Source organism: Mustela erminea, chromosome 5 (genome assembly GCF_009829155.1).
Source record: "Mustela erminea isolate mMusErm1 chromosome 5, mMusErm1.Pri, whole genome shotgun sequence".
Taxonomy (NCBI): Eukaryota; Metazoa; Chordata; class Mammalia; order Carnivora; family Mustelidae; genus Mustela; species Mustela erminea.
The window spans coordinates 48,346,807-48,361,694 of NC_045618.1; the positions used below are offsets into that span (position 1 = coordinate 48,346,807).

General features: G+C 40.1%; 1 protein-coding gene across 8 annotated transcripts in view; it reads left to right on the top strand.

Moving 5' to 3' along the window:
• Positions 1 to 14,888, top strand: part of IQCH (IQ motif containing H) — a 189,382-nt gene that overhangs the window by 106,815 nt on the left and 67,679 nt on the right. For 6 of the 8 annotated variants that reach the window (XM_032342981.1, XM_032342986.1, XM_032342985.1 and 3 more), the window contains 2 exons: positions 4,927 to 5,199; positions 9,831 to 10,022. In XM_032342981.1, coding sequence (XP_032198872.1) covers positions 4,927 to 5,199; positions 9,831 to 10,022 — 465 coding nt within the window. The remainder of the gene's footprint in view (positions 1 to 4,926; positions 5,200 to 9,830; positions 10,023 to 14,888) is intronic. The other 2 variants (XM_032342982.1, XM_032342983.1) reach the window with 2 other exon arrangements.

Sequence of the window (14,888 nt, forward strand, 5' to 3'; positions counted from 1 at the left end):
TTACTATCTCTGTGTCGTTGTTACCCATTAACCCTTCAATGCACCTTGTTGTGACAAATCCCTTCCTGAAAAAGGCCTGCCAGGGCTGAGGAGGTTTGCTATAATGTTTCTGCTTTGCTAGTATACTCAGTGAATTGTCTTCAGGATTTACTCTCTTCTACCAAGATGAACATTTTATTTTTTCATAACTGGACATCTCAATGTTCCTCCCACCACCCCAGCTCTCTGCCTAGCTCTGTTTCATGGGCACTGGTTGGCTATGGAGGAGGGTGCAGGGGCAGGCTGAACAAGAGAAAAGACAGGGAACAAATAATCTCCACTTACTGATGCTCTTAGGAACCTCCCAACGTCCCCCATCAGTGTAAGGATTGCTTGGTGCTTCCTAGCTATCCCTTGGCCTCAGTGGCAGGGTCAGAGCAGACATTAGAAAGCAAGGAAGGAAAAGCGATCATTACCATGTAGTTAGTTTCCCGATTGTATCCAGCCAGAAACTGGAGCTAATGCCTGGTAGCTGCTGATAAGGAGTTTCTGCACATCTGAAAAGTCCATATACATCGAAGAGGCATGGAATGGGAAAGGGGCACTAATTTGGGGCAGGAAAGTGAGTGCACAAGCAACATCTATCAAATGCTTAGCACACATTTTTTCACTTGGTCCTCTGCACAATGCCAACAATACAGAAATGATCAATCTTCTTCTATGGCTGAGGAAACCAAGTCTCATTTTCTAGTCCAGAGTTCCTGGTAGAGTCAGAGTATGACCAAAATCTGTCCAACCCCAGAAGACTATCATGAATTGGAACGACTGCTTTGCTCCTGGATGACCTTGTGGCTTGGACAGCTCCCTTTACCTTTCTGGTCCTCTGATCTTCATCTATACAATCAGGTGATGGGTCAGGGCATTTCAAAGACACTTCCAGCTCTACACTCCTGCTATCTGAGGCGGTTCACTCTTGAGCTTCTAAGCAAGAGATGGGTGGTTGGTACTAACAGATACCCTGAGTCACATTCATAGTTAGGTCTGTCTCTTGATGAGTAGAAACGAGCAGGGAATATTTTAAGTGCTTACTACTTCTCATAGTTTAAATTTAAATTGTTTGAGTAATTAATCACTCATAGGCAATCAACTTTTTAAAATACAAAAATTAAACTCTCACTTGCACATCAGTTCCTGCTCATGTTCAGTTATTGCTTTATTTCCTTTTAATGGGTTACAGAGACTGTATCAGTGCTGATTTTCATTCAAATGGATGGCTTTGAGGAGATTTTTTTTAAAGCGTGCCAAAAATCTGTTTGTACATCTCTCCAATTTACTATACGATGCTTGACTCTGTAATGGTAAAAAGTGCTCTTATAAAGTCATCACGCCCGGTTTTGAACATTCTAATGTTTACGAAGACTTTTTGTCTCAGGTCAAAAAAAAAAAATTAGCAGTGATAAATCAAATGTATGTAACAATGTTATGAAACGAGGAACATTTTAGACTTTTGTCATCTGTGCTAATCTGTTGCCTGGATCTGATGATCCCAATTTTCTCTCAATGGTCATACAAGACCTGCGGTCAGTAACATGTCCTGTGCCATCACTCACTCATATTCAAATCTTTACTAAACACATAGCAAACACAATAGTATGGGGCCATCTTGCCTGAAGAACAAGGCAGGCCCACAGATGACTATAAACCAGAGTCCGGCTGCGTGCTCGCCAGCAGAGGAGCCAGAAACCCAGCCTGGCTGGAAGTGGCTCAGAACACTAACATTAGGCTCTATCGTGGCATCTGCCACCCCCTCATCACACCTCATAAACTCACCAGACCTTCACTACTCTGTCTGGAGAATGGGAGAAGTTGCGTTAACCGCAGCAAGAAACTGTGCCAGTACCCGGTTTCAATCCTGCCTCTGCTGTTTGCTAGCTGTGTGACTTTGGGCAAATCACTCGAGCCTCCATTTCTTCACTTCCAAAAGAGGAGTTGTTCACTGGTACAATGTTCTGTGGGTCAAACAAGAGAACAGTATCAGAGGTTTTGGTCTTGTGACCTTGACACTGAGAGCACGGCCACCTCGAAACACTTTTCTAGGTACCCTGTAAAGCCCACTGTGTGACACATATTATGACTCAAGTCCCCAGTTCTCCCCAATATTTAATTTGTTTACCTTTCCTCATTGGAATAATCTGTGGGGCATGGAAAGCGGTGAGATAAACACAGAAAAAAGACAGTAATTAAACAGATGGGAAACACAGACTCAAGAGGTGGTACCAGCCATTGTCTAGTTGAGCCCTGGGTTTCCTAGACATTCTCCGAAGTAAGTGTTGCAAATGGATTTAAATTATGGTAGAAAAGGCATGTGGCTTATATCTCAGAGCTTAGACTAGAACACTTGCCCTGGAAGAGGGGCCCGCAGTGTAAACTATTTACATCGTCTTCTCAGAGGGGCTCTGTTTTTTTGTCTTTTTATCTAATTGGGGGCAAAATACACATAACATAAAATCTACCATTTTAATCATGTTTGGTGCGCAGTTCAGTGGCTTTAAGTATATTCCCACTGTTGTGCAACCATCACATCATCCATTTGCAAAACTTTGTCAACATTTCAAGCAGAATTTCTCTACCCATTAAACAGTAAGCCCAGAAGAGCTCTGGTTTTAAAGGGAAAGTTATTTCAGAGATGGAAAGACCCTAGAGACTTCTGGTCAATGCATTATTTGAATATGAGGGTTGAGGCTCAGAAAGGTCGCGTTTTCTAAATCACCTTGCAAGTTACAAATTCAGGCGGGACTGAAACCCAGGGGCTTTCCTCATTCTCTTTCTCCCCTACTTATCATTACACCTTCTAACAATTTGCAAACTGGTGCTGCTAACATTCCCGGAAACAGTTGCTTAGCATTTCTCTGCATTTTTATGCCATGTTCAGTAGATAATTTTGATCAGAATTGGGGAAGTAGGTGCAAGTCTACAAAATCCCTTAACTCCCTTAAGACACTGGCATCTTGCATTATATAATTTGCACGATATTTTTTTTAAAGATTTTATTTATTTATTTAACAGAGATCACAAGTAGGCAGAGAAGCAGGCAGAGAGAAAGGAGGAAGCAGGCTCCCTGATGGGCAGAAAGCCTGATGCAGGGCTCTATCCCAGGACCCTGAGATCATGACCCAGGCCAAAGGCAGAGGCTTAACCCACTGAGCCACCAAGGCGCCCCATTTTAATGATTTTATTTTAAAAAAGAGAGTTTTTCTCCATAACAATAATTACTACCATTTATTGAATATCAACTCAATGCCAGGCATTATAAAAGGTGTAGTGTATTCATGATCTTATTTTATCCTTAGAGCAAGCCAACAAATAGGTATTTTTATTTCCATTTAACAGATGGAGAAACTGGGGCATTCTGGGTGGCTCAGTCAGTTGAGCATCTGACTTTTGGTTTCTGCTCAGGTCATGATCTCATGGGTCTTAAGATGGAGACCCGAATCTGGCTCCCCACTCAGCAGGGAGTCTGCCTGGGGATTCTCTCCCTTTGCTCCTCCCCCAACTTGCTCTCAATCTCTCTCTAAGATAAAATAAATATATCTTTTTTAATATATATATATTTAAAAACAGTTGGAGAAACGGAGGCAGAGGGAGTGTAAATCGCTTGCCCAAGTTCAGGAAGCTTAAAAGTGACAGAGCTGGATTCTAAGCCAGAACTCCCAAGTCCCCAGCACTTTCTCATGTGCCGTGATGCCCTCCTCTCTAGAGGAAATGAGCAGTCTTGGGTTCTCATATTCCATTCTTGGCTAATGTCTTTCGTATGCCCATCCTCACCTGACTAAATCCTCCCTATCCTTCAAAATTCATCTTGACCCCAACCTATAATTTCATAATAGTAATATGAACTAACATTCATTAAGTGCTTATTATGTAAGTGCTTTTCATGAATTATCTCATTGAATCCTTGCAGCATCCCTATGAGTTGGGTATTATTGTTATCCTCATTTTACAGATGAGGAAACCAAGGTCCAAGGAGAATTAGTAATTTGCCTTTTCTGCCGTCCCCACCAGCACATGGACTCTGCCTCCCTCCTCCACGCCTCTGAGCCCTCTGTAATTTTTTATGGCCCTTCTCTACCTTGTATTAGTTATCCATTGACTGAACTCACTTGTGTCCCCACTCCTAAAAGGCAGAGACATGCTTTACTGGTTTCAGTGTGTGCTGACCAGTTGGCTCTGTCCTCTGCCCCTCCTAGATGTGCCAGAATTATTTATTTCAATTGAATGAGCAGTCACATGTATTATTGAGCAAGGTCTAAACTGTCAAAAATAGAGAGTTTTCCTTTGAAAAATAAATTTAAGTCTCACTGAAATTTTCAAATATTTTCTATCCATGAACCCTGTCCAGAGTGTTGCCTAAAAACCAAAATAATCATTATAAAAGTACGTATTTTCTAAAGTGGACTTGGTGGTAGAACTTTGGAAAAAGAGTATCTGTGTGCCCTTTGCCTACCCAGTCACTTAAAGAGTAGCCAGATTAGGAATCCCGTAGAGTGAAGCATACTGTAAGGCTTTTTTCTTCATTTTTTTGTATTGATTTTCCAGACACGTTAGTATTAAACCATGCCAGAAGTGTTGCAGAGATGAATCACTATTATCCAAAGGCCGCCAGCCTCTTTTCCTTCTGACAGAAGGATAATTCCACGTGGATCAAATAAATACAGATGTGTAGTAATTAGTTCTATTCCCAGTGAGCCCATTTCCAATGCACTAAAGATGTGAGCGATTATGGAACCTCACCCCAACAGCTTTTATCAATTTAAACTGCTAAACAACAGGATAGGTCACAACCCAGCCTGCTATTAATAATGCATTTATTGTGTGCAACATTATAAATTGGGCATATGGACTAGAAAAAGAACACCTTTTAACAAGAATGATACGGTCTCCCCCCAGAAGCATCATATGTGCCTGGCCACTTACCTGATGTACAGTCCCAAGGCGATCAAAAGAATAAAAAATCTCATCCAAGGAAAAGAGGCCTACATTGTCAGTGGGCTCCTGCACAGAGATGACTTGGCTGTGGCAGATATGTTAAACATACCCATCCTGGGTCCGGAGCCTGAAATAGCTCATCTTTACAGTAGCAAGTCTGGAAGCAAACGGGTCTTTGAGAGCGCCAATGTGCCCGTCCCTCCAGGAGTATATGGCATTTGTCATCACCAACAGGTATGCGGGGTGGACGAGGGAGGCTCTTCTCAAATATGGCACACCCTCTTGACCTTGTGGGAACTTCAGGTCTTCTGGAGCCAGCCCTAACCCAATGAGGAATACATGGAATGCTTAAGTTATTTGATGGGGTCTGCATTAGGTCTTTGTGTTTCAAAGTATCTTCCTCTTGGCCTTGCAGAAATTGTGGGAATTACTCAAGATATTTATTCATTTGGGTTAAGCCAATGAAGGCCCTGTCGATGTACTAATTTGCTCTCAGTATTTATCACCTTACCATGGATTAACTGATCATCATATTAGCTAGCCAGTCATTTAGGAGGACTTAAGAAATGCAAGAGTCAGTTTGGGTGAAAAGGATCAGGTTTGGAAAGGTGAGCCTTTCTGCCGAATCAGGTTGCTGAGGTCCTACAGCCGAGGGCTGCACACATCCTTGGCCCTGTAAAACAATCCTTTGGCTCCTCAGGAAAGGGCCATAAAGGGAGTAGGGGAAAAATCCCAGGAAGAGGACAGGAAACAGATCTGGAATAAAACTACCTGCACCTGTGTCTTTGCTCTGCACCAGATCCAAATTCCTTCGGCAGACAGGTAGGATCCTAACTATTTAGAGAACTATAATATTAGTCACTAGAAATGATCCTGGAGTCAGCTCTGGCATGTGTTCTCCCATTTAACCTCTACCTTTTTTTTACAAGAAAGAAATAGAAAGACAAATGGGTGTGAACATTCCCTAACCTCTGTTTCAGTACATCTCTTGACCCTCACTCCCAGCCAGTCACAGTTACCGCAGGCACCCAGTTCTCGGGAACCTAAAGAATGGTGTGCAATGAAGCGGTGTGTGAGGGATGATCCTTAAAGATCCTCCTCCTTCCCTCAGTCGCTTGATCACAACATTCCGAATGTCATAGCTGCCGAGCTCCCCAAATCAAGGCTTTCAACAAATTGTACTTCTCAGAGACTAGTCTGAAGGTATTGTTAACTTATTAAATTGCCCTAAAATTGTCTTGCTAGAGTGTACTTGGGCAATACGTGGGCTCATGAAGGAAGTCACTCTTGAAGATGACAGAGTGTGGAAAAAGCCAGCACAGGCCATTTTAATGAGTGAGACAGAGGCTCCCCGTGAGCTGGTGTGCCCCACTGTTGACCGCCATTATTCTCCACTGGAATTGGAAGGCAAAAAGGGGATTACTCGACTCTGCTTCCCAGTGGAATACTCAGCTGAGAGATTGGAGACAAGTGAAATGCACATTCAAACTATAATTTTACATATGTCCATTACACGAAACCACCTTCAAAACTTTAAAATGAGTGTGCAAAATTTATAGGAAGTCTTGCTTTCACCTTGACTTGATGAGAACTCGGGCCATCTTTGCTAGGAAGTGTTTTAGAACTATATACAGTTCATTGTGGAAAGCAGTAAAACCTCCCTCTCATGCTGGTATTCAGAAGCAGGAAAACCTCCTGTAGACAACTCGGATTTGAGGGACATCATTTAACCTATGGCATGTGCAAATTGTATCACGATAAACCAAGTCATCACTGACTTCCCCTCCACTTGTTTGAAAACATACATCTGAGGTCATCAAGAATGAAAGTACTCCATTGAGATTTTTCCAGATAGTGACTGCCCTACCGAATCTGAGTGTGTCAGCGTTTTGAATTTGCAGATGGTGATGAATCAATAACACTGACTTTTTACCGATGTGCATCATAAACTTAAAGCCGGTGAAAGAAAGCTGTGATTATTTTAATTTAGGTGAATAAATATTCCAGACTATCAGCTGGATTTTAGCAGCCAACGTTTTTCTACTTCTGCTCTATACCAGCGTAAATTAAATAGCAATTAAAAAATATATTACCTCTTTTGAACAGATAGACTCAAATAGAAAATTGATAAATGTTTGGAAATAGCGTAAAGTCGTTTGGTTTATGATTAAGTAATTTATTTGTTTGTTTTTTAAATCTAGCATGAGCCCAGTGAGCATTTCCTCTTTTGATCCATAAAGTAACCATGCAAGCTCTCTTTCTGACATATGCTCCATATAAAATATCGACAGCTTCGGTTAAATAATCAAAACTGGCGATGCTATTTTAAAAGCACTGTTCAATTTTCACTTAAAGATAGCACATAATTCTTTCCAGTGGTGCAGTCTTTACAATACTATTGATCCTCTTCATTACTGTGGGGGATCCATCAACAGACACCCATTTATAGGATTCTCAGCAGCAACAAATAATAGGATTTGGAAGAAACAGATAATAATTCTGTTAGTAGTTGAAACCTCCAAATATGCAATATATCTTAACATACAATGAAAAAGTCTATGGCTACGAAGGCTGTGAAGACCAGGACACTAAAAAGCCTGGAACACCTTTCCTTAACATTAGCAAGAGAATTTCAACAGATATTAAGAGCCAGAGACCATTTCTACTTCTGCAAAGTGTGATCATGATACAGAAAAGTATGATTAAATATAGAATCTGAGGGTGCCTCTGTGGCTCAGTCGTTAAGTGTCTGCCTTTGGCTGAGGTCATGATGTCAGGGTCCTGGGATCGAGACCCGCATCAGGTTCCCTGCTCAACAGGAAGCCTACTTCTGACTCGCCCTGCTTGTGTTCCCTCTCTCGCTGTGTCTCTCTCAGTCAAATAAATAAATAAAATCTTTTTAAATAAATAAATAATCTGTCTTCTCAACACATTAGAGAAAGAAGGGATGTAACTTTGAAAGGCACATTACAAAACCTTCCTAGGCTATGCTTATAGCCATATGGTATGCAGACAAGAGTACTTGTCATTTAAACACCAAATTATCTGCAGACACTACTTGATAATTAGGGAGCTAAGACAATCCCATTTCCACCCTAATTGAATACCCCATGGTTGCATGGGGCTTCCGGGGATCCCAAGGTACACCCATTTTGATATCACTTCCATACTGCTGTGTAGTGTAACACTCCCAGGAAGATTTGCTGAAAAGACACAACGCAGGAGAACAGATTGTGTCCTTACTCAAAATAATTTTAATCTGCTAGCTCTAGACTTCAGCAGAACTGCAGACTTGAGTCCTTTCACACTCCTTGGTTAAAAAAACCCCAAAATTTAAAAATCTGTTCGGTGAGCAAATCATCCAAAGACAAGAGAATAAGAGCATCACAGAGACCTCCCCAAGTACAGAGGACCATAAAGAGAGCTCAGAAGAGAGAATGCTTAGCACTGTTTTGTTTCTTTATGGCTAATACAGACCAGAACATCTGACGGGGAGACCAGACAAAAAATCATTCTGTGATCTAATGGGTTGTTTTTCTCCAAGGCTCTACTGTAGAGTATTATTTATAATCAAGTAATCTGGGCTATAGACTTTTGCCTGATTCAAATTTATCCGAAGTGGCTTAATTGACTACAAGGAAAATTGCTTCTCTTGCTCCTCTTCTGACTTCTTGGTCCACCTCACCCTCCTCCAGCACCTCTCTGTGAACTGAGGTAGGCAGCGTGGTGGAGAGCAGGGGAACACAGGTGCTGGAATCAGAGCACCCTGGGTGGAGTCTGCTTTTCAACTTAACACCAGGTGATTGGGGATTGTGGGCAAGTCATTTAACTTAACTGAGTCTCCGGGCACCTGGGTGGTTCAGTCAGTTAAGCTCAGATTAGGATCCCAGGGTCCTGGGATTGAGCCCCACCTCTGGCTCCCTGCTGAGCAAGGAGTCTGCTTCTCCCTCTTCCTCCTCTTCTGCTCCTCTCTCACTCTCTCAAATAAATAAAATGTTTTAAAAAAATAACACATCAGCTGAAACTCAATTATTCATATACAAAATGGAACTAATAGTGATGCCTGCTTCATTTTTGAGCATTCCAACATAAAATTCATGAAAAGAGCCTAGCCAAATGCCGGGCTCCTATGGAGAGTTCAGTAGAGTTAAATGTTGGCCATCATTGTCATAGTAAAGCTTCAACTTCTAACCCTTCCATTCCCATGGGATTGAGCCCAGTTCTTGAGGAAATACTGTCTCAATTAAAACATAGTTGTTTTTCATGAATGTTTTATCTCGTTTATCTGTCTTGTTCACATAATACTTATGAAATACTTGGCCAACTGACCAAACAAATGCATTTCATGTACGCTAATGAGGAAACAATTAAACCTTTATAGGTTATAGCATTTAGAAACTCAGCAAAGCTCCAAACAGTTAAAGTTCTCAAGACTATAACTCATTATGGACTTGAAACTATTAAAAAAAAAAAGCATTTGAAAAATCAGTAAGTAAACACATAATGCTCTAGGGGTACCTGGGTGGATCAGTCAGTTATGTGTCTGCCTTTGGTCAGGTCAGGATCTCAGGGTCCTGGGATTGAGTCCCGTGTGGGGCTCTCTGCTCAGCAAGGAGCTTGCTTCTCCCTCTGCCCCTCACTCAGTTTATGCTCACTCTCTCTCCCTCTCTCTCCTTTGGTCCTAGTGGTTAGTGATTTCTTCACATCATATATATATCACTTACAACTTCTAATCTGTCTTAATATTTAGAAGATAACCAAATGAAGAGACCATTTGAATACACCTGAATACAACTAAGTTCATACAATAAGAACGAATCAGAAAACGAGCCATATTAAATATTGCTATGTCTTGGGCCCCACAGATGCTAGAACAGCTAGGTCAGCTGGTCATAGATCACCTGGAAATTCAACGATGGCTCTTTAAAATGGACTATGAGTTTGGAGGAAATGGGACTGCCTTTTGTGACGTTGCTTCCCATCTACAGTGCTACAAGTGGTTCCTACAGGAGAAGAGCAGATATGGCCATGAGAACTGGAGGAAGAAATGGGCACAGGTGAGTTCAATGTTGACATAAGCCCATGGTGTTTGTGAGCAGTTAGGAGATGGTGCAAAAGGCTCAGCTGGGAGGTGAGAGCACTTTCTTCTAGACTCAGCTGCATCACCTGTCAGCAGTGAGATCTTAGGCGTGTCAATTTAGGCATGTCAATTTTGACTTTCTTAGGCCTTAGTCTTCATATAAAAAGTGAATGGGCTTGATCAAGCTACTTGAATATTATTTCTCATATATTTTTTAAAATTTTTAAAATTTGAGTTAGCATTGCCACACAATGTTACATTAGTTTCAGGTGTACAAACGGTACTCTCCACATTTTGCAGTACTCACGACAAGCGTCGCCACCATACAGCACTACGACAACACTACTGACTACATTCCCTATGCTGTTACTTTCATCCCTATGACTTATTCATCCCAGTTATCTTCATAACTGGAAGCCTGTATGATTAGGTTATTTTAAATGTCCCTTTTTGGGCCCTAAAAGTCTTCAAGTTGATTATGGTAATTGGGAAGTATTTTTTTTTTACCATATTCAAATAGCATTACAAATCTCATCTTTTGGTCTAAGTGGGTCTCGATCATCTGCTTCTAACGAGTGTTGTTATTAAGCTAGCTGTGTTTTATTATGAGAGACAAGTTCTAGTAGTGAATGGTTGTCACCTGGAAGCTAATGTATAAAAGCATTCTGTCAGCAGTCATATGTTTCTGAAGACAGTTCAAGGAAATTTATGTAACCGCTGGTCCCTATGAGATGTTGAGAAAATAATACATCTCAGACAGAAAATCTCCCAGCAAAAGCTAAGTAATAGGGAAGAAGCCTTAGCATATGAGAGGATGTGTATAGGTTTTTCCATGTATACTGGTGAAGGATGAATTGTACAACTTCTTAGCCTGTTCCAAACGTACTTAATAATTAAAGTAACTTTAATGGCTTTGTATATCACTTAAACCCACCATTTTTAAAGCTGCCTCACTTTGCATCCAGAGGACTAGACCTCCCTGACTTTTCTGAATGTCAGATCTCTGTTTTGGCTAATACTAATGAAAGCATAACTGATGAGGAAAATCTGGGTGCAAATTCCCTTAACCGATTCCTTCCCTGCCAATGTACATAGCAGTGGGCTGGGCAATGAGTTTTATCTGCTTTGAGCATCCCACTACAACAGTATGTGAATAGACATAAGTGATGGAAAGGGAGGGGCGCACAAGAGAGAACCACATTATTCTTATGGAAGTGAAATGACGAATAAATCTAGAGAACAGTCAGAAGTGAGAGTTCCCTTTGACAAATGTTACTGTTCTCCCCATGATCTATTCCAGGCTTTTCTTCCTCCTCCATCAGTGGATGGACTAAACGCACAACCTGTCATGGCCAGCTTTTTACATATTATTTAAGGGATACCAAAGTGAATTACTCTTCTAGAAAAAAAATAAAACAAAGAAAATGTATTTAATTTTGAAGCCCATAGAGATTTTTCATGTGTTCTTGTTAAACTGGATTTTATTTCATATTGTGTATTTATTTCAATTTTCTCTTTAAAGCAAAACTGCTGAGATGAAACTATGAAAATAAGACTTTTTTTATTTAAAAAAAATCAAAATGATAGTGTGCAAGGTATTTTTCTCACTATTTCCAGCTAATAATTTTTAAAGAATTCCCTGATACTAGACTATGATAAATTTAAAATGTTTGACTTTAAGTTTAAAAATATATGGAATAATGACATATGGCTGAATTGCACTTAAAAGCTTGACTACACGTTATTTAATTTCAATTACTTTAAACTACACCATTTTAAATTGTCACCAAATACATTTGGCATTAGCGTTAATAGTATTAAATGTGAAACTCTTGAATAATTAATTATCTATGTCATTTTTTTAACTTAACAAGGAAAAAATAATTGCTCAGAAATCTGTTTAATACTGTGAGGGACGGTGCTTAGCCAGGATATAGTTGGAAGCCAAAAATAAAAATAAAAAGTGAAGTGGTTCGGAAGAGAATTGGGGGGGGCGGGTAGGAGACTATTGACATTCTTTTGCCTTCAAAGTGAAATTGTATTCAGAGCAGAAGTGAACTGCCATCTCCATTGAGTGCAGCTACTGAGAATTTAGGATTAGAATTATCCTTTGTTCTGGAAGACCATGGTAATGGTGCACATTTAGACATCAAAGCATTACTTTATGAGCACAGGCATGTTTTAATGTCCTATTACAGTTGGTAGACCTGTTTCTTTTGATAATGAAGATGTTGTGTCATCAAGCCTAGCCTGGCACATACAAAACATATGCTGGCAGGTTATTAAAAATTTCAGCTTCTTGATGAAAGACTATCCTGCAGGCTAAGAGTCCAGAGAAAGACTCCATTCTGGGAGAATTATTAGAAATGAGAATATGACTGTAAGCACTAAATTATGTTAATACTTACAAATAGCATCATTTGCATAGCAGTTTATGACACGATACCATGATTTTTCTCATTGGTATGTGGTAGGCAACAGATTAAAAACAGTGCTGTTTATGGGAATTTGAACTGTTTGGAGATTCTCTTGCATCTCATGCAGATATTGGTTTTAGATGTAGGCATGATTCAGTGTAGACTCAGAGATCTAATATAAAGATCATCTTTTTTTTTTTCTACTTATCTAATTTAGAGCCAGAGTTATTGGACTGGTTGCAATTGAGACTCAAAACGAAGTCATGGAGTCAACAAATGCTGGAAAAGCTGTAGTCACGTTAAAAAAAAAAAATCAGTATAGACGATGTAGGTGATTTTAGGAAAAGCATAATGTTATGTGAGGGCCACAGCAGCAACAGAGCTCAACTCTTCGTTTTGTTTTCATGGTGCTTTGGTACCAACATTTCTCTCTTCACCCTGTCAACCGATAAAACCTACCTCCCTTTATAGGTCCCAGTAAACTTCCCTCACTTAAGTACTCAGTGCTTGTTAAGGTTTAATGAATCCACACACTTGCACACATTCCAAACATCCCACTCCCCAGTTGGGGGTATTTCGTTTCTTTTAGCAGGAATAAAGGCTTAAACAAAGGAAGGCATGCTTGTAGGGGAAAAGCCTTCTTGGCCGCTCTCACCCAAGACAGTGTAGGGAGACCCAGGTAGACATTTGCTGTAGTACCCACCCTTCTTGTGGTTCTTTTTCTTTCTCTCCTTTCTTATTTTTAATTTTTTTTATTTTTTTAAAGATTTTATTTGTTTATTTGACAGACAGAGATCACAAGTAGGCAGAGAGGCAGGCAGAGAGAGAAGAGGAAGCAGGCTTTCCGCTGAGCAGAGAGCCCAAGGCAGGGTTCCATCCCAGGACTCTGAGATCATGACCTGAGCCGAAGGCAGAGGCTTTAATCCACTGAGCCACCCAGTTGCCCCTCTTCCCTTTTTTAAAGGATAAATCTTCCCTCCCTCACTCCTGGGAGACTGGCTTTGTAGCCAGTCTATTGGCGATGCTATTGGCAATGTTGCTTTGCAAGAAAAGGTATTTCTAGAGCAGTTTCTCCATGTAAAGAGCTAAGCCAGTTTACTATTGCATTTCTATGTTCAGCCCTTTTTTGGGTCTTTGTTTCCCTGGATGGACAGTACAGGATGCCGAGGGCTTACTTAGGAGAGAAAGGAGGAAAAGGAAATTGAATTGCCTCCTGAATGCGCCTACATAATATTGCTATTTTAGCCCACCCAAGAGCAGTTTTATGTTTACTTATACCTTTGTGTACATTAGACATCTGAAATTAATTTGGAGATCACCAAGGAAAACAATTTATATTTAAAAATACTAAAATACAGGGGTACCTGGCTGGCTCCATAGGTAGAGCGTGCCACTCTTGATCTCAGGGTCATGAGTTCAAGCCCAACATTGGGTGTGGAGACTACTTAAAATTAAAATTAAAAATATGAATTCAAGGCATCCACACATAGAAAAAAGTAGAATAAACTACAATAGTTGTTCTGCTTCCTTGTAGAATGAAATCAGCAAACAAAAGTATGAAGGGGAATCATCACCTACCTAGTCAATGTCTTAGAACTACATGACTCTATTGTGAAGACCTCCATCTCTTGAGATGCCCTTGCCTCTGGGTCATAGGAGCTGCTGTAGGATGGCTGAGCTTGGTGCTTATGTGAAATTTAGCGGGTATATTAGGCAATCCCAAAGAACCATTACCCTGTAAGCACATAATTTTTTAGAAAAGCTAAATGATAATATAATAAGATTAAAAAACTATTTAACCAAGTAAGTACATAATTACTTTCCCCAAACTTAGTTGTTTTCATTTTTGTGTATTAATTTTCAAGTGTGCTACATTTATTTCTTATAGCTACAATAATACCATACATGCTATTTAAACATCAGATCCTAAATGTCCTCCACGTTTATAGGTAGTGGTCACAATTGATGGCTGTATGATATTCCCTCGTATTGATTTACTCCTTAACATATTACACCATTCAACTAACTTGAAAATTTATATTCTTTCCCACTTTTGGGGGGTGGGGAGAAAGCATATGGAGGGAGTAAAGATTTGTTTTTTATTTTTTGGTCTCTGTATACATCTCTTTTTACTTCTGCTGAATGATTTCCTTCAGAGAAAGACTCAGGAGTAGAATGCTTAATGGCTTGCTATATGTTGCCCCATTACTTCCTAAGAAGGTGGCACCAATTTCCAAGGCTGCTAGCAGACAATGAGCATACTAGTTTTGCCACCACCTTACCAACACTGGATATGATGAACTGTTTTCACTTTTATTTAGATGTCAAAATGCATCTTCCAATTGCTATTACTTGGTTACTAGCAAGGGATCCTTTTTTCACATCCTTATTGATTATTTTTATCTTTTATATCAAAAACAACCTAT